The 25,436-nt window shown below is 40.4% G+C and overlaps 1 protein-coding gene across 1 annotated transcript in view; it reads left to right on the top strand.

The window, feature by feature from the left end:
- The first annotated feature begins 11,460 nt into the window (after nucleotides 1-11,460).
- Nucleotides 11,461-25,436, top strand: part of Dad1 (dolichyl-diphosphooligosaccharide--protein glycosyltransferase subunit) — a 73,135-nt gene continuing 59,159 nt past the window's right edge. Inside the window, exon 1 of the mRNA XM_067155836.2 lies at nucleotides 11,461-11,750. Within this exon, the coding sequence (XP_067011937.1) occupies nucleotides 11,543-11,750 (208 nt within the window). The 5' untranslated portion in view covers nucleotides 11,461-11,542. The remainder of the gene's footprint in view (nucleotides 11,751-25,436) is intronic.

The following is a 25,436-nucleotide window of genomic DNA, read 5'->3' as shown; positions in this document are numbered from 1 at the left end:
TTTAATTAGTAAGGTAGCCCTTAATAGTGATGATTGCAAACGGTTTGTCATTCCAAATTCTACCAACACTCTAGCCTGGGGGCATAGTAGTATTGATAGGTACTACTTTACATAAAGCAGATGTGTGTGTAAACATTATGCTAGAGGTGTGTACTTACGTTACGCTGTCTTACATCACAATTCACTGTACATATTGTAGGGAGAGGTACGCTGAGAGCGTAGTACGGCAAGTTTAAACTTGTACATACAAGAATTGCATCGAGAAGTACGCAAACATCACTAGGGTAAAATGATTCGAGATAAAACTTGTACATACAAGATGTAAATAAATAATGTAGAATTGGCATATTCTTTTATTTTAGGTTAGGTATTACCTTCCTCCCGCTCCTTATTTGCCACCACATTTCAACTAAAGATTAGAGCACTGTTCTCCCTGGATTAAAGATGACTGATGGCAGCTGTCCGAAAAGCATATAGGTTTGTAAAGCACGTGGAATTTACCGCCACCACATTTCAAAGGTAAGTAGCTAAAGAGGGCAGCACGGTGCTCAAAGATGGTTGCTGTCAAAAAGCATTTTTCAAATTATCCGCCACCACAAAGAGGGCAGCACTGTGCTCTATGGATTAAAGATGGCGGATGACAGCTCTCAGAAAAGCACGTGGATTTGTTTATCTCACGCTAGTGAGGTTAAGTTGGTAGCACTAAGGTTTAGGCCCGCCAAGATAGCAGCACTGCGGATGACAGGTGACGAATTTACATCTACTATGATAAAGAGGGCAGCACAGTGCTCTGTAGTTTAAAGATGGCGGATGACAGCTGTCAAAAAGCACGTGGCTTTGTTTACCTCGCGCTAGTGAGGTTAAGTTGGTACTACTGAGGTTTAGGCCCGTCAAGATGGCAGTACTGAGGTTAGCGATGCGTTGTTGTCTGTCAAAAAGCACGTGGCTGTCAAAAAACACGTGGCTTGTTTACCTCGCGCTAGTTTGGTTAAGTTGGTACTACTGAGGTTTAGGCCCGTCAAGATGGCAGTACTGAGGTTAGCGATGCGTTGTTGTCTGTCAAAAAGCACGTGGCTGTCAAAAAACACGTGGCTTTGTTTACCTCGCGCTAGTTAGGTTAAGTTGGCACTACTGAGGTTTAGGCCCGTCAAGATGGCAGCAGTGAGGTTAGCGATGCGTTGTTGTCGATGACAGCTGTCAAAAGCACGTGGCTTTGTTTACAAATTCAAATCTCGCGCCAAAATTCAAATTTCCCGCCAAAATTCAAATTTCCCGCGGGTGGTGGAGGGAGCCCTGGGAGCCCGGAGGAGGTGGTGGCCGCAGAACTGTCCAATTATGCTACTGTAAGTAGCTAAAGAGTGCAACACCGAGGTAAGCGATGTAAGATAGCGGTAGCTGTGTTGATTAAAGATGGCAGCTTGTCAAATAGAATTTTTCAAATTATCCGCTACTACATTTCAACTAAAGAGAGCAGCACTGAGGTTTGCGGTGCAAGATGGAGGATGACAGCTGTTAAAAATCACGTGGATTTTAAATTACCAGCAGTGTCGTAAACAGGGCAGCACTAAGGTTAGCGTTGCAAGATGGCGGATGACAGCTGTCATGTGGAATTGCCCGCCACCACATTTCAAAGGTATGTAGCTAAAGATCGCAGCACGATGCTCTATTGATTAAAGATGGCTGCTGCCAAATAGAATTTTTCAAATAGTTCGCCTCAAAGGTAAGTAGCTAAAGAGGGCAGTACTAAGGTTAGCGATGCAAGATGGCGGATGACAGCTGTTTCGTAGAAACTACCCACTACTACGATAAAGATAGCAGCACGGTGCTCTGTTGATTAAAGATGGTGGATGACAGCTGTCAAAAAAGCACGTGAGTTTGTAAAGCACTTCGAATTTGCCACCACCACATTTCAAAGGTAAGTAGCTAAAGAGTGCACCACGGTGCTCTCTTGATTACAGATGGCGGATGGTAGGTTTCAAAAAGCACGTGGCTTTGGTTCCAAACAAGAGCTCGTGGAAATTGCCGCCACCACATTTCAAATGTAAGTAGCTAAAGAGTGCAGCACGGTGCTCTCTTGATTAAAGATGGCGGATGACAGCTGTCAAAAAAGCACGTGAGTTTGTAAAGCACTTCGAATTTTCCGCCACCACATTTCAAAGGTATGTAGCTAAAGAGTGCAGCACTGTGCTCTCTTGATTAAAGATATCGGATGACACCTGTCAAAAAAGCACGTGAGTTTGTAAAGCACTTCGAATTTTCCGCCACCACATTTCAAAGGTATGTAGCTAAAGAGTGCAGCACTGTGCTCTCTTGATTAAAGATGGCGGATGACACCTGTCAAAAAAGCACGTGAGTTTGTAAAGCACTTCGAATTTTCCGCCACTACATTTCAAAGGTATCTAGCTAAAGAGTGCAGCACGGTGCTCTCTTGATTAAGGATGGCGGATGGTAGCTGTCAAAAAGCACGTGAGTTTGTAAATCACTTCGAATTTGCCGCCACCAGATTTCAAAGGTATCTACCTAAAGAGTGCAGCACGGTGCTCTCTTGATTAAAGATGGCGGATGGTAACTGTCAAAAAGCACGTGGGTTTGTTTCCAAACAAGAGCGAGTAGAATTTTTGAAATTGCCGCCACCACATTTAAACTAAAGAGGGCAGCATGGTGCTCTCTTGATTAACGATGGCTGCTGTCACGTGGAATTGCCTGCCACCACATTTCAACTAAAGAGTGCAGCACGGTGCTCTGTCGATTAAAGATGGCTGCTGTCAAAAAAGCATTTTTCAAATTATCTGCCACCACATTTACAAGATATGTAGCTAAAGAGGGCAGCACGGTGCTCTGTTGATTAAAGATGGCGGATGACAGCTGTCAAAAATGCACGTGGATTTGTTTACCGATTCAAATCTCGCGCTAGTAAGGTTAAGTTGGCAGCACTGAGGTTTAGGCCCGTTAAGATGGCAGCACTAAGGTTAGCGATGCGTTGTTGTCGACGATAGCTGTCAAAAAGCACGTGGCTGTCAGAAAAGCTCGTAGCTTTGTTTACCGATTCAAATCACGCGCTAGTAAGGTCATGTTGGCAGCATTGAGGTTTAGGCCCGTCACGATGGCAGTACTGAGGTTAGAGATGCGTTGTTGTCGATGATAGCTGTCAAAAAGCACGTGGCTTTGTTTACCAATTCAAATTTCCCGCGGGAGGAGGAGCGGGCCCTTGGGAAGGCCTCCCGGGTGGGGGCGGAGGAGCGGGCCCCTGGAAAGGCCCCTCGGGAGGAGGAGGGAGAGCGTGCCCCCTGGGAAGGCCCTTCGGGAGGAGGAAGTGGAGGGGGCCCCTGGGAGCCGGAGGTGGAAGTGGCCGCCGAACTCTCCAATTTATCTACAAACGGTTATACCGAGACACTTGTCTACCAGCACTGCCTGCTCGATCTGCATCCGATGGCTGCTTGTACTGCCTGCTCATTCCATATCAACGAGCTAGAATAACATAGAGGGGCTGTGTGCCTGACATCAGCGCTCCCTGCGGAAGCAAGTTGATAAAGGGCAGCCATGTTAACGGTTGTCAAAAACAAAGTGAGTTGACGCGAGAACATAAGTTGAGGTGACAGGAAGATTGTGCATGGCAACTTAATTTCGTAAGTTGTCTTAAGTTTTAAAAAGTGAAAAGATAGATTCTCGCTTTCAAGAATGTCAGCCGTATGTTCAGCGTAACTAATCGGAGTAATAAAACCAAGGATATATCGTATTTTAATCATTACTGAATTATAGACGAGATCACTTTTTGTAATTTCTGTTAGTAATTAAACCCATTTTACTGATTACAGAGCGAAAGTGCTGATAGCCACGGTAATTATTTGTCGGATTATATTTCAGATTTCCTTTAAAGAACAAGGAATTAACGGAACAATTTGATGTGAGGAAGAAAAGAGATAGATGGTATCCCACGCAATACAGTTGCTAATGCTCTGTACATTTCGAAGATAAGTACATGTACGAAACAAATGAGTAGCGGCGATTACTGGCAAATACTGTACCAACTCTATTTAATTTTCCTTCACGTTTACAAAGAAAATGGAGCACCCACCGTCAAGAAAACGTAACCACGAAAAGTCACCCACCGGGCGAGTTGGCCGTGCGGTTAGCAGAGCGCAGCTGTGAGCTTTCATTCGGGAGATATTGGGTTCGAACCCCACTGTCAGCAGCCCTGAAGATGGTTTTCGTGGTTTCCCATTTCCACACCAGGCAAATGCTGGGATGTACCTTAATTAAGGCCACGGCTGCTTCCTTCCCAGTCCCAGTCCTAGCCCTTTCCTATCCAATCGTCGCCATAAGACCTATGTATGTCGGTGCGACGTAAAGCAAAAAAAAAAAAAAGTCACCTATTTCTGTCAAACGTACACCAAGCATGGTAAATATAGTATTTTACTGCTATTTGTGAAATGTATGCAGCCTCTATTGTAGATGTCAGTTGCATTGGTATGCTAGCCTAAACTTCATAATGGACAACTTTCAAGGTTACCTTTCAGCTAGTAACCCCAGAATTATATTGTAATGGGAAAAGTGATATGTCCCCTATATTATGATAAAGAATAGCATTCAGCAATTATAGTGGTACAGTACCCATGGGCCGCCTCTGTGGTGTTGTGGTTAGCATTTGCGTGAGTAGCTGCCACCCCCGGAAGCCCGGGTTCGATTCCCGGCTCTACTAAGAAATCTGAAAAGTGGTACGAGGGCTGGAACGGGGTCCACTCAGCCTTGGGAGGTCAACTGAGTAGAGATGGGTTCGATTCCCGCCTCAGCGAAACTCAAAGTGGTTTTCCATGGGTTCCCACTTGCCTTCAGGCAAATGCCGCGATGGTACTTTACTTAAAGGCCACGACGGCTTTCTTACCTCTGCCTTGTCTATCCCTTCCAATCTTCCCATCCCACCACAAGGCCCCTGTTCAGCATAGCGGGTGCGGCCGCCTGGGTGATGTGCTGGTCCCTCTCCCCAGTTCCATCCCCCGGCCCAACGTCTCATGCTCCAGGACACTGCCCGTGAGGCGGTAGAGGTGGGATACCTCGCTGATTATGATTAGAATGAGGATGAAATCTATTGTAGTTCCCTATCATTTTAAGGATTTCTGTCATAAATATTTAGTTATGTCCATGTTTTTTATTGTAATGTACGCTTAACCACAACAGCCAAGCAGGGTAATGCTCTTGTTCCGTTTTCTAGGGCTATTCGTATGTCACTGTGCGACTATTTCGAACTACCTTACAATCATCTGATCGTGATGCTGGCCTCGTGCCGCAACATGATGAAGTGGCGGTATTCGCAGTCTATGATTTTTAACATACATACATCATGACTATAGAACGTTATGCCTTTCAGTGTCCAGTCTTGCTTTAAGATTTGAGCTAACGATCTTTAATTCTGCCCCTGTGATTCTAAAATACGTATTTTCTACACTTTTCGTCTTTCAAGAGCCACGCCCCGTTGCTTGTGTGACCACAGGAAACATGGCGGACGTTCGTTCAATTAGCTTCACTCAGGCAGCGCTTCCGCCTCTCTATGTCATTCTAGCTCGTTGTTCCATATTCAAACGTGTAACACGACTTACAAACAATCTGCCGCTAGATGGCAGCACCAGACGTACCCAGTTATCGCGTGAATAAGCATACCAGCAAAATTTAAAATCTGAAAGTAAGAGAAAAATTAAAGAATTTTACGTATAAAGTGGTGCTGTAGAGAGTTATAGCTTCAGCACTTTTCGAGAAAGAAGTTTCGACGAAAGGGAAAACCTGGAAACTTTGTCTGTATGGTACTTCCCCACATTACTAAGTAGACGTTTCACGAATTTGGCCACCACAGTTTCTGACACAAGTTCCTGGTGCTTATTGTTACTAAAACACTTTAAAATCTTACATTGGCACAAAGAAGGTAGAACATGGATTTTTCATAGTCTGGAGCAGACTTGCAGAGTTCTTGCAGTACGGTGGAGCTGCCTCAACAAATTTCTGTAGACCCATAATTAGGCCAATAAATCGTTGCTAGGGATAGCGCAGGCCTCCTCTGTCCGACTGTCTTATTAAATTCATCAATAGGGATGCATTAAATGAGGTGGAAACGTTATTCAGGCACATGCTGCATTCTGTTTTTTCTTCGATTACATGCACTAAATAACCACACACAAATACCTGGTAAGCAGTTTCCAAAGTGGCACACACTGACTCAGGGAGCTCACGAAAATCTTCCAGTAAATCAAGTACATACTCAGGGAATAATAATAATAGACGGCCTATTAGGTGGCTTGCATGTCTGTGAAGATGAAGGCCCTACCTAGGACGATTTCTAATGCTGAAGATGCCACACACACCTGGCCCCCGAGCCACTGGAATTAACCAATTAACGTTAAAATTCCAGACCCGGCCGGTAATCGAACCCGGGACCCTCTGAACCGAAGGTCAGTACGCTGACCATTCAGCCAACGAGTCGGACATAGTCAGGGAGCAACACTGGTTCTGTTTCGTCAAGTCCGGGAGAGAATACTGGGGCAGAAAATTTTGAATTTTCCTTGTGGATAACGTTACAATAGCACCATCGGTGGAGAGAACCTGACATTCGTTTAGCTATATCTAAATAGGCCCTACTTGCGTAAATGATAATAGTAATAAAAAGAGCAGTATATTGACACGATTTTATACTGCTAGCAAACGACTCGTAATGGAATCTTAATATGCTTACCCCCCAGGGTTGGCTTTTCCCTCGGACTCAGTGAGGGATGGCACCTCTACCACCTCAAGGGCGGTGTCCTGGAGCTTCAGATTCTGGGTCTGAGGGATACAACTGGGTAGGATGACCAGTACCTCGCCCAGGCGGCCTCACCTGCTATGCTGAACAGGGGCCTTGCGGGGGATGGGAAGATTGGAAGGGATAGACAAGAAAGAGGGAACGAAGCGGCCGTGGCCTTAAGTTAGGTACCATCCCGGCATTTGCCCGGAGGAGAAGTGGGAAACCACGGAAAACTACTTCCAGGATGGCTGAGGTGGGAATCGAACCCACCTCTACTCAGTTGACCTCCCGAGGCTGAGTGGACCTCGTTCCCGCCCTCGTACCACTTTTCGAATTTCGTGGCAGAGCCGGGAATCGAACCCGGGCCTCCGGGGGTGGAAGCTAATCACACTAACCACTACACCACAGAGGCGGACAATGGAATCTATGACAGCATATTATTCTGATTTGTACCTTCACATTAACAGTACAATTGTCCCCAGAAGTTATATTACTTAGTATGTAATACTTCAAACCTTAATATAACGCTTACCATTTTCTGCAATGATGTTTGAAGAGCTCTTGTTAGACGTCTCTGAGCTTGAATCCCTTCTCTTAATCATCGCTGAAATTAGCGGTTGTTTATAAGCTGGATAATCAGGAAAAGGGCTGGGTACAGATCCTGTTTTCAATTTTCGCGTTTTGCTGGTCACTTTGAAATCGTCATTTACGAAATGTAGACTGCAAACCACGGAATGATCAGAAGGAATCCATTTACTTCTCTTGCTGTTTCCTTCCCTGGATATAATACTTAACCACTTTCGACGCAATTGTGTACTTGAAGGTATTCGGCATTCTGGTTTCCCTTTCTTTGATTTGCAGAAAGGCACGCAGCAGTACACCATTTTCACTGAAAACAAGTATCCTATTTCCCGCTATTTCATTCCGACAGGTCTGGAGCCGGTTGGTGCTGCCACCTGCTGTGGCTATTTGTAAACGGAGTGTTTCATTCAGTGCCATGTTGAAATGTTGTAATGAGCAGGCAGTATAAGTAAAAGCAAATACAGTAGAGACAATACACGACACTTACGGATTTCGCCTTGCTAAAATGGGAGACAATTCGACCGTGGCGCTCCTAGTGACTTGACCTGAACAAATCACGCTAAATTCAAATATCAATGGAAATGTATATACGGAAATGGATAAATAAATTACGTCTAGAAAGAAATTGGTATTGAGATATTAACTTCGATGTTGCTAAAGCAATTCTGGATAAATGAATCAAGAATTATTTAAAAGGTTATTATTCAAAGACTGAAATTAGACATATAAACAAGGTGTGAAATGGACTGCTGTGAAATGGCTTGATCTTTCATTTATGCATTACTTTTTTAGCTTTAGCATACCTGCCTGAAATCTTACGGTTGGATTTGTCTTTTTTTTCTCATTTGAAAATATTGTATCATCACATTAAGACATTTGTCAATAAAAATATCGGCACATTACACATATGATGCAATGAATTAACATTTAAAGCTGGACAATTTTCCTCTTAACATGAAGCCTACTAACAGAAAGAAAATCTATAAAATCCCGGCTTTAATCTGAGAAGAAAAATAAAAGAAAGAAAAGTTTGAAAATGTTGTGGATAGTGATGCTTTGAGGAATATTTACGTACAATTAGAGTAAAAATGTAACATACCCTTGGCTGTATAGTCGAGGATTTTTTAAATTCGCTGGCCTGGAAATGATCTGAACAGATCTTATAATTCTTATACAAGCGTAACGTCCCTTCTTTCTTGTACACTTTATCCAAATCGCTTCTGTGACATTTAAAAACCCACAGATCACACCTACAACAACACATCGGTATTGAAGGTTAACTGCTGCACTATACAATAAAATATGCGTATTATATTTTAAGCCTGTTAAAACATGGGTCGAGCAGGTCAGAAGATTATGAAGTACTATAAAAATCTCTGTCACTGGAAGAATATATATGCAAACACAATATTACTGACATGTTCTTGTCTCGAGGGAACTTGAAGAACGACCGGGTATTTTTCTCTACTTCGTAATTACTGCAGCCAAACACAGCACATACCTTTCCCCTCATGTTGAGAGGAGATATCAAGGAATGACACACGCTACTATTTAATTATGTCAACTCACTGAAAACGCGTAAATAACACCAAAAACTTCACACAAAAATACACGTGCTCTTATGACGGAATCAGTACCGTTCAGGTCTATTAGAGTGAGCTCTAATAGCTGTCCCTGGATATCTCGCTCAGTGTCGCGTATTGTCTCTACTGTATTTAGTAAAAGCAGCCATTGAATGCAGATCGAGCAGGCAGTGCTACCAGACAAGTATTAGGTACAACGTTGCCAAACTTACATTTTTCTTTAACTGTAGATGTTGAATTCGGTGTTCGGCTGTTGTGCAGTGCACACGTCTCGCTCCGGTCACTGGTGCAGCGGCTTTTTCCTGTCTGTAGATAAGTAGAGTGTTTTATGTTTGTGTTTGTATCCTAGTAATTTTCTTTTGTGTTTGTTCCGGTGCTCGTATAGTGTAATTCCTTTTTGGACTACTATGTCTGTAGATAGTGGCGGTGGCCCTTTAGGACGACCTCCTGATATTGGTAAAAATGCCGTGCGTGAGGATTTACACATGGACGTTAGTAATACTGATACCCAACGAGACAGTTCTCAAGATACAATACGTGACTCGGATCAGCGTCCGCACGTTCCTGTATCTACCTATTCTAACACTCATCTTGGCCCTTACATAGTATTTGTCGAATCGATTGACTCTACAAATAAAATAGGACATATTCACCCTATGACTCTGGGTTGGATTTTCTATGAGAGGCAAATTGGTGACGTCAAGGCCATCCATAGGAAGGGAAGAAATAGAATTCAAGTTACTTTCATGTCTAGTAAGGCTGCAAACGCCTTTCTTTCTCATCCCATTCTTACAGAAAAGAAATTGACAGCTTTTATTCCGTCTTCGAATATTCAGCGAGTAGGGGTAATACGGGGAGTAGACACTACTATTTCCGAATCCGACATTCTCACCTATTTAGACTCACCATATCCTGTAGTGAAAGTACAACGTCTAAATAGACGTTCATCTAAAGACGGAAAAACTGAAGATATCCCTACAGGTACTGTGAAGGTTGTATTCGAAAGTCAACAACTTCCGAAAAGTGTGTCCATTTTTAAAGTCATTTTAGAGGTTCAGGCCTTTATATTCTCTCCTTTATTATGCAAACGATGTCAGCGGTATGGACATACCGCTACTAATTGTCGTTCCAGGGAGCCGAGATGTGGAAAGTGTTCCCTTACTCATTCTACTGAAGATTGCACTCACCAAGTCGTTAAATGCGCTAACTGTGGCGGAAATCATCCTGCGGGAGCAGAACATTGTGAAATCCACAAACAACAAAAAGAAATTAAACGCATTATGAGTGTTGAAAACAAATCATATTTAGAAGTGAAAAACTATTTTGCCCCATTACAGTCCCTATCTAACCCCCTTCTGATGCCCCAACATTTTCCTCCTTTACCCAATAGACCATCTCAATCGGACGAAACTCTCCCTCGAAAGCGTAAATTTACTATGGTGGTTAGTAACCCTTCCCGCCCACCCGTTAAACCAGGTTATGACAGGGCATCATACCTCAATTTGCTAAGTAATCCGAAGACGGTTCCAGAACATTCTGGCACTCCAGTCGTGCGTTTGATACCTGCTACTTCTAACGAGCCTGCATCTACATCACGGAAGTCCAGTCCCCACGGGCAACCTTCGGAATCTCACGCACCACTTTCAGCATCTCCTTCTGTCCCGGCTTTACACGATACTTCCAATGTTAATTTTATCGACCAATGTCGCACCTATGCTATGAAAATTGACGATTTAATAGTAGACGTGGGACAAAATGTCCGCTTGAAGCATTTGTTAAAGTCATTACAGGAAGATATTCTTTCATATGTACCCTCCCCTCCTTCCAAGTAAAACATACGGCTATTGTAATAGAATTGTAGGAGCACTTTCCACACATCCGCCTCCGCCTCACTCGTGTATGTAAGCTTACACATCTCTCTTGCCTTACTTTTCTTGACAGTACCTTCTGTCCATGTGGCCGAGTAGTCAGTACTGTAACTTCCATCTTTTTTCACTGTCAGACATATGAACATCACCGTCGCGAATGCATAGGTAAGCTTTTTCATGAGGGTTACCAACTGTCGTTAAATGTTTCGTGTTTCGTGTCCTAATCGACTTTTCACGTTGTGGACTTAATCATCATTTTTTTTTGTTGTTGTTGTATGTAACATCCATTTGTAACCTTTTCCTTTCTTTTGGGTACGGACTTGCACATACTCCCCCTTATATGTGGTCCGGTTTTTGTTTGTTTGTAGTAAGACGTCGTGACAGACCACACAGACGTGAAGAATTAGAACCTTGTGTCCCAGTGTTTTTGTGTTCTTCTCTGATCGTTTAGCCTATATATCATTGGTATTTTCCTAAGTTTCATCATTAACCGTTGCAATTCGCTTTTGTACATAGCTCTCCCTCTTCTTTCGTACTGTACTACTTTCTTTTACTGTTGGCACCTCCCCCCGACATTCATTAACCCGCAAACCAGTGACTGGACGTAGCGTCTTACGACGATGTCCAACAACTAACCAAGAAGAAGAACTGTAGATGTCTCCCTAAGTTGGCAGCCTTGTGCACCGCGCTGTCACATCCGTAGTTTGTTGTTGGCAAGTTAGATTAGTGCCTAGTTTGTGATCATGACCAGTTTAAAGTCTGTAATTGCTAAGTTTTATTCAGACTATGTTAATAATACTCCAAAGAAGTTAAAAATAATTGATGCTTACTTGCTGTACGTGTTTCTGACGGGAGTTATCCAGTTTGTATACTGCTGTCTTGTTGGCACATTCCCGTTCAATTCGTTCTTAAGTGGATTCATCTCGTGCGTAAGCTGTTTCGTGCTTGCTGGTAAGTGAAAGAAAACGTTAGCAGCATTTACCTGTCGTTAGCGGTAATTTGCTTGGAGAGAGTGAATTAACCATTCCTCTTCATCTACAGTATATATTATCTCTAAAAACAGTATGGGCCATAACACACAATGGAAATCCTGTTGTGATCTACACGCCTCGATCGCTTTATATTATGCAAGTATTTTGTCGTGCAAGCCGTGTGTAGATAAAGTTCTTTGCGTTTATTAGATGAATGTATATCATCATCATTTTCCAGCTCTAGTTCCCCGGGTGTGCTGTACAAGTACTTCTTCCTCTCAAAGTAGGCCTGTAGTTTTTGTTCGTCTATATCCTCTCACTTGACATTCCCCTCGCTACTGGTCTCCCCTCATTTTCACTTCTCTGTTAAAGTAATTCCTTGCTGTTCTTGTTCTGTCCATCATCATACCATGTCCAAACCATTGTACCCTATATCTTCCTAAAACTCGGTAATAGGTATTTTGATGCCAGCTTGCTTCCTGTTTGCTTCATTTCTAATCTTGTCTTTCATCTCTTGGTTGTTTGTTGTGATGAATTTCATTTCTTTTGACTGGATTTTCCTATTAGTATTGTTATGTAGGGTTCATAGGTGAGAACTGGAATTAAATTTCTTGGAGCCAAGAGCCGATCTGGTCGGCCGCTCCCCATTAGCTGAAGGGGCCTATTCCACAAAAGTATGGTCTTGTACATTACAAGTTACTAGTGTGGGTTCTTGTAATGTATGGAGTTGTACATTTCTGTTCCACAAAAGATTGATAGTCTCTTGTATATTACTAGTGAATTGTTACAAGTTTTACAAGTGACAACATATCAATAAACATACTACGTCATAGCATGAATCAGCTGTTTATCTTCATATTCCTTTCGTTGAAGTAGGTTATGCTTGCCTCATTAATCTTATTACCGGTATCGTATTTTAAGTTAAGTTATGTAGCAAAGATTCAAAGAACTCTAATATTTCTGTGAATTTCTCAGTGCTACAATGTTATTTTTCAGTTTATTTCTTTGATGATAGGAAATTACTCCGTTATTATCACCCATTCTGTTCTTCCGCGATCCTCGCATATGTTCCACGATAGTCTGACATACCCACCTTGGTCTGTCATTTGGAATCGGATGCCGCTAATGACGACATTCGGCCGCCAAACTTAATTGTTACAAAATTGTACACTCTGCATGAATTGTTAAAATGGTGTCAAGGAAAGGAAGTTATTCATTTTGAAGGAAATAGAAAGAAGGAAAGATATTCATTTTGGTGCATTCTGCGAGAGTCTGAAAAAACAAGACAAAATAGAGGGTTGGATGGAAATATTTGATTTGGAAAAGCTCATGGAGCTTTTGAGGGGGAAAAGTTGGATTAATGATTGGAATTACTTGGAATTAATGATTCCAGGAATGTCCTTCTTGGAACATGTTTGTTCAGTATTTTCAGGTCAAGGAACAATTTGAGGAAATTTTATATCATTTATTGCAGCTACCACAGAATATATTGACCTACAGACCAAAGATTTTGCCATCCCATGCATATGTGCAATACCATGGTACTGACCACAATTTCCTAGCCAAAGCAGTGTTGTTAGTAGGCCTAACTGTTGTTTAGCAGAGAGAGATTTATTTCTGTTCGTAGTATGTTTCATCCTATGATAAATATCCATCGAAAGTTCTTCCACTTGTATTGTGCTTAACCTAAAACTCTCATTGTATTCAAATAGTGTTAAACTGGAAGTTTATCCTTTCCCTATACAGACGGTAGTTTTTATTTTCATTACCATCACTATCACTTCTGCTAGACCACATATTTATCAAAATGTATCTGAAATAAGTATATTTAAATAGCACTAGTACATTTATATATTATTGTCCTTTCACTGGTAGGGAATCGTTCCCAATTCACTAGTAAATTACAAGTACTAGTACTTTTGTGGAACATACCTATAAAAATTTACTGGTAATTTGTATGTATGGAGTAGTAAAGTACAACTGTAGAAAATTCTTTTGTGGAACAGAAACTCTGGTATTTGTACTAGTTACTAGAGAATTTACTTGTAATGTACAAGACCATACTTTTGTGGAATAGGCCCCGGAAGAGGCCAGAGCTCCGCCTCCACTCTACTACTGTAAAGTGCCAGGCCGTTTTCAATGGAAATACATGCATTTTAAAATTCGCATATATCGACTGGTGTATAGCAAATACCGGCATGAAATTTTCTACATATCGACTACTGGTTTGGAGTGATATAAGAGTCAAAAACGTTTTATTGTTGATTAATAGTTGTCGATAACGTTTATTTTTAGGAAGAGAAAAATATTTTCGCACTTTCTCTCTCAATATCTACTTTGAAAAAATACTTTACGATAAAAAAGAAAATACGTAATTATATATAATGTATTTCTAAATACAATTCTATGGAATAACTAATTTGAACGACAGAAATAAAAACGTAAAAAATAAAAATTCAAACATGTGTCACTAGTAAAAACAAGACAATTTTACTCACCGATAAAATTCGCGTGTATGTATCGATGTTTGGCAAATACTGACAACAGATTTTCTATGTGCGGACAACACAGTATTAAAATAATTCTGATTTATTAAATAAGTAAAAAGTAGTAGTTGATATAGTTTTTTCAGAAAAAAATAGTTTCTCATTTTTAGAAATTAGAAAAATAATTTTGCAATACAAAAGAATTTACGAAATTAAGAAATATATGGCACTAAAGCCGTGATTTGCTTTGACCTACTAAGCGACCGCTGCTCAGTTCAGTACCTGCAGTTTACGAGGGGAATCATGGTCAGCGAGACGGATCCTCTCAGTAATTATTCTTGGTTTTCCAGACCGGGGTCGCCCCCTCAATTGCAATCACTTAGGGTCACTTAGATTGAGTGAACCTTGAACCAATCCTCAGGACCAGGCGAAAATTCTTGACCTGGGCAGGAATCGAACCCATGACCTCCGGGTGAGAGGTAGGCACGCTACAGTTGGCCCGCGGAGACCGGCATTTAGGTAATGATAGAGGACTATATGTGACTATAAGGTTTAGCAGAGAGTAAGTGAAAAGTAAACTGAAGTATGATATGGGCGGAGAATCAAACGGTAGGGCATGTTTAGGTCCAAGAACGTCCTTGAAGGAGACAGGAGGTTGAGGAATGTTGTCGGGTTCATTGGGACAAATTTCCACAAAATGTTCTCTAGAGACATCATCATCATATTCGTTATCACTAGTTTCATCTACCACCATTTTCAGAGTAGCTTTACTGCCGTTAGACACAATTAAACATCATCTTTAGCTGCGGTGATTCCGCGGACGTGTCCGGTATAATTTCGTCGCTACTCTCTGAACTAAATTCCCTATCGCTATCCGATAAATCATCCGCATTAACTTTGCACTGTTCCAAATACTGCATTCATTTATTATCATCAATACCTGCTAAAAAGATATCACGTGAACAACATGCCATTTTCCTGTCACAAATCCACTCACTGCAAGGAGCAATCTCTTGCTGACCGGTTAGCGGTATTTGTAAACACAGGAAACGACTCTTGTGAAAGGTATAACACCCTCTTAGAACTGCCAAAGAAAGGCCAGGCACACAATAACGTGTAGCCCCTTTACTACAGGTTGTAACAAAAGTATGCACGTCACTATAGGTTGCCTCAAAATTATGTATATTACAGAATTTTAAGCCGGCGATGTAATCGGCTCTGGCAACTTCCGACTGGATTGTTAATGATGTAGATGTTGATTCCCATAGGGAACCTAAAATATTTGTCCTGAATGAGTCAATTTATAATACCAATATAATGGTCCGTTATTGGACATTATAAATTTTCCAGCTAACTCATTCTTGGTTGCCTGCGTTTCGCCCTCGTGTGCTAAGTTAGGCTCGTCAGTTGGGACTTAGCACACCACCCAAGACGCAAGGCTAGTGCATACCGTGGAGGCCACTGCATAGGCTATTTGAAGCCACCAGCAGTGCCAATGCACTGTGAGAACTATGTCTCATTTCCAAAAATAGATGCCTGCTTGGCCATCAAATGATGTAGATGTTGATTCCCATAGGGAACCTAAAATATTTGTCCTGAATGAGTCAATTTATAATACCAATATAATGGTCCGTTATTGGACATTATAAATTTTCCAGCTAACTCATTCTTGGTTGCCTGCGTTTCGCCCTCGTGTGCTAAGTTAGGCTCGTCAGTTGGGACTTGGCACACCACCCAAGACGCAAGGCTAGTGCATACCGTGGAGGCCACTGCATAGGCTATTTGAAGCCACCAGCAGTGCCAATGCACTGTGAGAACTATGTCTCATTTCCAAAAATAGATGCCTGCTTGGCCATCAAATGATGTAGATGTTGATTCCCATAGGGAACCTAAAATATTTGTCCTGAATGAGTCAATTTATAATACCAATATAATGGTCCGTTTCGCCCTCGTGTGCTAAGTTAGGCTCGTCAGTTGGGACTTAGCACACCACCCAAGACGCAAGGCTAGTGCATACCGTGGAGGCCACTGCATAGGCTAATTGACTCATTCAGGACAAATATTTTAGGTTCCCTATGGGAATCAACATCTACATCATTTGATGGCCAAGCAGGCATCTATTTTTGGAAATGAGACATAGTTCTCACAGTGCATTGGCACTGCTGGTGGCTTCAAATAGCCTATGCAGTGGCCTCCACGGTATGCACTAGCCTTGCGTCTTGGGTGGTGTGCTAAGTCCCAACTGACGAGCCTAACTTAGCACACGAGGGCGAAACGCAGGCAACCAAGAATGAGTTAGCTGGAAAATTTATAATGTCCAATAACGGACCATTATATTGGTATTATAAATTGACTCATTCAGGACAAATATTTTAGGTTCCCTATGGGAATCAACATCTACATCATTTGATGGCCAAGCAGGCATCTATTTTTGGAAATGAGACATAGTTCTCACAGTGCATTGGCACTGCTGGTGGCTTCAAATAGCCTATGCAGTGGCCTCCACGGTATGCACTAGCCTTGCGTCTTGGGTGGTGTGCCAAGTCCCAACTGACGAGCCTAACTTAGCACACGAGGGCGAAACGCAGGCAACCAAGAATGAGTTAGCTGGAAAATTTATAATGTCCAATAACGGACCATTATATTGGTATTATAAATTGACTCATTCAGGACAAATATTTTAGGTTCCCTATGGGAATCAACATCTACATCATTTGATGGCCAAGCAGGCATCTATTTTTGGAAATGAGACATAGTTCTCACAGTGCATTGGCACTGCTGGTGGCTTCAAATAGCCTATGCAGTGGCCTCCACGGTATGCACTAGCCTTGCGTCTTGGGTGGTGTGCTAAGTCCCAACTGACGAGCCTAACTTAGCACACGAGGGCGAAACGCAGGCAACCAAGAATGAGTTAGCTGGAAAATTTATAATGTCCAATAACGGACCATTATATTGGTATTATGGATTGTTAATGGCCGACCAGATCGGCTCTGGCAATTTGAAGGGCTGGTGCTCACACTACCGCCTGGCACCAAGAGAGTTAAGTAGGTTTGAAACATGGTCAGTTTTGCTTTCTGGGCTAGTCTATCATCCCAGAATAGATTTCTCATCTAAAAATAAAAATGGGGAGCTTTCTTGGTCCTAGTAAGTATTTTGTGGTTTATTGTGTTATCTTTTGAAATGATAGCCTACTTCCAAGGTATTTTGAAGTTAGAAACAGATTGTAACAGAGTTCCCTCCAGAAAAATGTTTAACTCTGTGCATTTCCTGTTGATAGTCATTTCAACAGTTTTTCTTTTGTTTTACTGATGTTGAATTTAATCAATATTCCTTAAATTTTCCATTCAAAATAGTTAGTTTCTCCTTTACTTCTGCTTCATTTATCCCTAGATCAGAACATCATCTACAAATATTAGAATGTTAGGCTGTTTGCAATGTTTTTTGATGGATTTTATGATGCGATCCCCGACTATGATGAACAGGAGTGGTGACAAGTCACTTCCCGGCTAGACTCTTTGTTTGGTTTCAAACCAATCTGATCTTCCATCATGTACTTGGATACAGCTAAAGCATTTTTGATAGAACATCTTTAGTTTATCAGTCAGGAAGTTTGGCACACGTATACCTTCTAGGGATTCCCAGATGGTTTGTTACAGTGCTCCACAATCACAGGTTGGGCTTGACTGCTTCCCCCCCACTCGTGTAAGTTGTATGCACATTCTCCCTCCTGTTTGGACGTGATTGAGATTTTTCCACATATGTTTTGGAAGTTCAAAACCCTTGGGTTTCTGTATGGGGTCGAATGGAGTGCTCTCAGTCCAGAAGTCATGGCACTTATACTGGTAATAATGAAAGTTGGTGTTTGGCATTTCTTAGAGGGAGGTCCGTTTACTGCCTGCCGTGGCGGGATAAAGGGAGTAGCGGTATGGTTGCCATGGAAACGAGGGTGGGGCGACTGCGGTTGCCATGGAGATAAAACTTCTGGGCAGCTCGTCTTGCTTGGAGTTGCCAAACCTCTCACTTCAGTTGTGAGTTAGATATTGTCGCAAGCATTTCAATGTGAGTGACATTCTATTTCTGTTTTGTGGCCGATAGTAAGTTTCTAATTCTATTTTAAATACTCTTTACATACATACGTACAATCATTGTACTTTAATATATATTTCGAGTACGATGAAACGCGCCAGGTACTCTACCGCTGGGTGGTGTGGAAAAGAGTACACATGATTTATGACTCCCCGTCCTCCCCGCACACCCTTTCCCCCTTGAACTCACTTTTTCTAATTTGTTTTACGTCCTGTAATTATGCCAATAAGGTGTACATAGACTAAGTATAGGACAAAGGACATGTTGAAGGATTTGTCAGGCTATAGGTACCACCCCTGTTAAAGAATAATGATGTTATTGATTTTACGTTCTGTAGCACTTTCAAATACCACCGGATTGAGCCAAGATCGAACCTGCTAAGTTGGGATCAGAAGGCCAGCTCTCTACTGTCTGAGCTTATCAGGCCGATCCCCGTTAAAAATAACGCAACATGAGACCAAGTCAGTCACAGTCACAGCAAAATTTGTCCCATTTGCGATCACTCCCATTACAGTGGAAAACAAGAATGTGAAGAAAGACCAGTTTATGTCACAGCAGTCAGAATTAAGGAGGAAACAAGTGAGCTGGAAGCAAGGGGTAAGAGAATGTTGAAAGGAATGCTGGAATGTGGCAACATCATGAAATGGCACGTGCAATGCTCCTCCCTCCAACCTTACCTGTCACGTGCCAACTTCAGTTAGGTCTAGTATAGTATCATTGTTGAAGTTATTAACAGCAAGCAGCTGGGCTAGTCATAGGGGTGCATTTCTGGAATGAAGCTGGTTTATTGTCAAATGTGGAATGTCATCGTGAATCGGAAGTATGGGATTGTTTATTTTCAAATCATCCTTTAGCAGTGCGTCTTGTCTTCTAAAATGCAGATGTGACGATGTGGCTGAGTGTTGGGAACTGAGCTGAGTGTTGAACTTCTTTACGTGAGAGGAGCTCTTCATTCACACTGGAGCACCATATTCGCCTGCAGAAAACACTAAGATGATCACAGAAGTTCGAAGTGTATCTGCTGCTGCTCTCTGATTAGTGCTACAGAGCTTATAAATGAGGTTATTTTGAGTGCTTAATTTTCAAGATGTAATTTCAAGATGTTTCTTGCAAGATAATGTCCTTTCCAGTGTCAGTCTACCGCACCATATCATTTTATGGTACGTTTACTTTTTCTGATATCTTCACGTTCCTAGGGAACTCTAGTATCTATCAACTATTACTCTTTCCCATCATGTGTCGTTACCACTATGTAATCCTTCTCTATTCCGACAGATGGCGTCTTATACGATAGGATAGGTCAAAGCATTTCTTTTTGCCCCGTCTTGTGGGATTATCTTTCTGATGGACTTTTTTGAGATCTTTCGACTTGAGAAGATGGGAGGATTCAATTTTCAAGTCGCCTTTATGGCTTATAGAAGATATTTTAAGAAATTCAAGATGTCTTTGTACACATCTCGACCTTTTGAGTATGCTGTTTGCTTATATAATCGAGGTATTTATTTTTCTTTAATCTTCTTTTAGTTGGGTTAGAAAGGCTTCCCTCATTACGTGTTTTCCTGATTTATTCGTGTGTTAACCTTGATTTTCTTTTATTGATCCGCTATGTTTATTTTGAGAATAGAAGGTAACACAGATTCATGTGTGTATGAGATTGTTTGCTGTGTGCTTCCGAGACCTTTTACCCATTTAAAGATAAAAATGTCATTGTTCCGTATTGAAAGTATTAACGTTAAAAATTAAATCATTGAAAAAGAGGTTCAACCTATTCAATACATAAGAGAAAGAAATGTAGTGATTACATTCTTATTTAATAGTAATTAGGAATGGGACCGGTTTCAACCCTAGTCCAGGTCATCGTCAGCCGTTCAAAACATAAAAAACATGAAAAACAATGCATATGAAAAAGAAAAAGATTAAGTGAACTCTGGATCGGTATAAGATGAAATATAAATTGATGGTGGGGGTAGAAATTGTGAGTCACTTAAAAGAAAAACAGTACGTAAAATTATGAATGGTAGTACGGCACACGCAATGATAGGTAAAGTCTCACAATATTTATGAATAGTGGAGAACGGTCAAATGGTTCAGTTTTTACACATCTCAACCTTTTGAGTATGCTGTTTGTATATATAATCGAGGTATTTATTTTTCTTTAATCTTCTTTTAGTTGGGTTAGAAAGGCTTCCCTCATTACGTGTTTTTCTGATTCTGATTTTCTTTTATTGATCCGCTATGTTTATTTATTTTTTTATTTATATTTCATCTTATACCGATCCAGAGTTCACTTAATCTTTTTCTTTTTCATATGCATTGTTTTTCATGTTTTTTATGTTTTGAACGGCTGACGATGACCTGGACTAAGGTCGAAACCGGTCCCATTTCTAATTACTATTAAATAAGAATGTAATAACTACATTTCTTTCTCTTATGTATTGAATAGGTTGAACCTCTTTTTCAATTATTTAATTTTTAACCTTTTACCCATGTCGCTTCATTAACATTCCACTTGAACTCATGCTGTATTATTTTATCGCATGTTCTGTATAATTGCACGTTATAAATTTCATATTAGAGCCCGTATTGTCAAAGTATCAACTTGTGAAAATTTAGATTTTATAATTCCACCTTTACAATACTGTAATTGTCTTTATTACGAAGACTACGTTAAATTACACTCGTGAAACATGTTTCGTCCTCTTATAGGACATCTTCAGTCACAAATACATAACATTAAAAATAAGGCGAGGACACATTAAAATAAGTAAATGCAAAGTCTTTGTATACTGTGACGCGGCTTGATAGTGTCTTGTCAATCTTCAATGTTAAAATGGTGCGGTGTGAACATGATATGAAGCATGAAGTCCAATTAAAATCATATGTTAAAACTGTTGTTCAAAACAACGAATTGTCAATCATAAAACTCCGTAAGTGGCTATGCAAATAAAATTATGTGCATATTGTACATAAAACAGTGTTCTGGTGATGCCACATTGTAATAGATTTCTTGATTAGGAGGTGGAGTTATACTGATGCAAGTTGAACCTGATTGTGTGTTGACAATAGGGGCCTAAAAAGAAAAAGAAAATATGAATGAACTGAAGAATAAAATGCCGTTAAAATGATCTAAGTGCCCATCCCACACTCACTTCCTTGCCCGTCCTACATCGACCACTCCACCTCAAGTGCTAAGGCTAACTGAGTGATGTCCTCAAAGGTCGTTGATGACTGACTGTGAGGGGAGGTTGAGAGGAGTTTGACGTAAGGGGAGAGGTGTGAGGTGACGTATTACTCACGCGCCTTCGTGAAAAGAATTTATTGATTAATTCCTCGAAAAGTATATTGATATCCTCCGATATCTCATTAAGATTATAAATCGGGTTGCATTTTTTATCAGTATTTATAAAGATGTTTTCTAAAATATTCAATAGGTTTCCTTTCTTACATAAATGGAGAATTTGAAGGTCTTGTTGTATGCCCGTGAATGTATGATTGGTATCGTCCATATGAGAACCGAATGCTGAGAATCTACCGTACTTTGACGCATCAACATGTTCATTATACCTTATGTTAAAATTGCGGCTTGTCTGTCCAATATAACTGGTGGGACACTGCTGGCACTTTAATTTGTAAACACTTGATTTCTGAAATTTGCTATTGCTGTTATTGATAGTGTGCTGATTGAAGAAAAGATGAATGTTGTTATTGGTTGTTTTAAAAGAAACTTTCATATTAAGTTTCTTGAAAACATTCGTGATTTCGTATATTTTAGTGTGACTATAAGTAAAAAGGGCGTAACTATCTTCTTTCTTTTTGGTATCCTTGGTTAATGTGAAAAATGATTTTTTCTCAATTTTGCTAATAATTTTATCTATAAATTGCCTGTTGAACCCGTTTCTTTTTGCTATAAAGTAAATAGTATCCAATTCATTTTTACGATCTGCTTCTGACATGGGTATATTATAAGCTCTATAAATCATACTGTAAAAGGAGGCCCTCTTATGTGCTGCCGGATGTACGGAATTTTGTTTAATTACGTTTGCTGTTAGAGTAGGTTTCCTAAATATTTTAAACCTAAGTTTATTAGAGTCATTAATAATTGTAATGTCAAGAAAGTTTAATGCTTTTATTATTTTCACTTTCGAAAGAAAATTTAATCTGTGAATCCATATTGTTTAATTGTTCTAATACCTCCTGTCCATTAGTAATGCTATGGTCAGTTATTATAAACGTATCATCTACGTATCTCAACCAGCTTATTATTCCTTTAATATTGTTAATTTTGCTATTTTCAAGAAAATCCATATAAATTTCTGCCATAATTCCTGAAGCTGGGGCCCCCATAGGAAGACCTTCCTGTTCATATATTTGACCGTTGAAAGTAAAGTAATTATTAGCGACGACTAACTCCAAAATGTTAATAAAATCGGCTATCTCTTGCCTACTCAAATTACTGTATTTAAGTAGATTATTCTTTACAAGATTTATCGTTTTTGATACTGGAATATTCGAGAACATATTTTTGACGTCAAGTGAATACATCTTATGGTTCGATTGTATGTTTGTATCTTTAATACGATCGCAAAATTCTTTGGAATTCTTAATAGACCTATTACCCTCAAATCTATAATGTTTTTTTAAGAAATTGTGTATAAATTTAGACATCTTATATATAGGGCTATTTCTGAAATTAATGGTGGGTCTTATAGGGATATTCTCTTTATGCACCTTTGGTAGTGCTTTGGCGTCGGGATACCAGCGTTCATATTAATAAGTTTTTGAGACTCCCTTTCATTAAGGATGAAAGAAGATTGTTTAAGAAGTTTCTTTAAGTTTCTCTGAATGATATTCGTCGGGTCTTTTTTTATAATTTTGAATGAATTCTCTGCAAAAAGTTTCGGTTTTCTGTGTGTATGATTCTTTATTCATAATGACCATCGCATTCCCCTTGTCCGCCTTAGTCACAGTCAAACCATTCTCCTTAATTTTCTGTTTCAATGAAGCTATTGTTTGGTTATGATGTGTAGAAAGTCTATCTGGTTGTTATTTATTAAATTAGAAAGTTTTTTCTTTATATTAAATCTCGTCTCTGTTTGGTACTCTATCGGTAACTTTTGTATAGCACTTTCGGCTTCCGCCGTGATCGTGATCGCGTCTTTAAGTTTAAATTGAACGGGCCAATTGAATTTGGGACCTTTCTCCATAACACTTATTTCGGACTTATCAAAATAAGTCTCTGAAAGATTAATAACTGGCTCTTGAAATACAGGAATGTTTGAATGAGTCTGATTATTATACGAGGCCCATCTCATCGCGTCTGCCTCCATTGCCCTATTAGAATGGAGTTCGTTTCAAAATTACGTAAATGATAAAATCGCATACCTACTTGTAGATAAACAGAACAAGTTAGTCAACAAAACTAATACACTTAGGCGCAATACTAAGAGAACTGAGACTGATTCTCCCTCATCTAAGGATCATAATAACCTACTCTACCTACCTACTCTAACGGCAAACGTAATTAAACAAAATTCCGTACACCCGGCAGCACATAAGAGGGCCTCCTTTTACAGTATGATTTATAGAGCTTATAATATACCCATGTCAGAAGCAGATTGTAAAAATGAATTGGATACTATTTATTTTATAGCAAAAAGAAACGGGTTCAACAGGCAATTTGTAAAAAAATCAGATCAAAAATTAGATGTATGGCTTTTCAGGCGTTTGCTCTATTAACCAGCATTTCGTCTTAGGTCTGACACTAGACTCGTCAGAGTGGGATGTAATAATAATAATAACTTAAATGTTTCCACCTTTTCAATACAATATATTCACAAGATTACAAAATTATACGGTACTAGTTTCGACCCATCTAGGGGTCATCATCAGCCGTATTGGAGCAAAGATCATTTGTGGCGAAATCCTACCCACTGATGCTGGGGTGTATGCAGGTGAACTTATCAGAAGCCTCTTATGTGGCACAGTCTGATAACTGCATACGGGAGATAAAACTCCACAATGGAATTAATGCCCGCCTAGCAATTCCAAATGGTAATTCTAAATTCCCATAGAGGGAATCAGATATTTTTCCACCAATAGAGCATATCAAAAATCAGATCAAAAATTAGGTGTATGGCTTTTCAGGCGTTTGCTCTATTAACCAGCATTTCGTCTTAGGTCTGACACTACTGTAGACTCGTCAGAGTGGGATGTGTCAGACCCTACCCACTGATGCTGGGGTGTATGCAGGTGAACTTATCAGAAGCCTCTTATGTGGCACAGTCGGATAACTGCATGAGCCAAGTGGAAAGGGCATTATAGCATTTCCTGCTGGCTTAAATGGAGTAATAAGCCATGGAGATATTCCATAGCCCAAATTGCTGACCAAAGAAGCAAGCATTACCATGGAACTGAGAATCAATGTTTCTAATTGGGCTACTTCTCCATATCCTAGCATCGTGCACACTACCAGGCACTTTGTGCTTAAACTTGTAAATTTGTCATCGCATTGTCCGTAGCTTGCACACAGATAGTGGCATACCCTTCCCGATTTATATACTCATCGCCGTCCACAAATGGCTTCTTTATTTGTGTCTGCATGCAGTCCAATGCGCCTATAACGGTTGGCAGATAAAAACGAGTGTGCCAGTGTAAGCATTATTAATTTCCTGTATTGTGGAAGGAAATTTTATCCAACTGTTAGCTTTGTCAAGAGCACAATCCATAACAAAATTAACATTTTTACATACTGTTGTTCGATCAACTCCGAACTCCTCTGCTACTCCATCCTGGAAGCCTGGATCACCTATACAACCAAGAAGTACCTCCATCCATTTTCTGGGAAGTAGGACTCCCACTCATGTTTCTTCAGTTACTGCCAACAATGCCAATGTCGAAAAGTCTACATTTTCACTACTGAAACATAGGAGTCCATACATTTGCTCACATCACTTCAAACACGATATGTTTTCTCCTATCTAATTGACAGGAACATCACCATGATGAGAACTGCCAAGCAGCGACGAAAAAGTTAGCATGCTCCACCAGTCTTAAAAAAATTAAGATGCATCCAGACCAAATAAGTAGAATGTACT

This window comes from Anabrus simplex, chromosome 11, assembly GCF_040414725.1.
Source record: "Anabrus simplex isolate iqAnaSimp1 chromosome 11, ASM4041472v1, whole genome shotgun sequence".
In the NCBI taxonomy this organism is placed as follows: domain Eukaryota; kingdom Metazoa; phylum Arthropoda; class Insecta; order Orthoptera; family Tettigoniidae; genus Anabrus; species Anabrus simplex.
The sequence above is the reverse complement of the archived record's forward strand: the minus strand, read 5'-3'. Positions and strand labels throughout refer to the sequence as shown.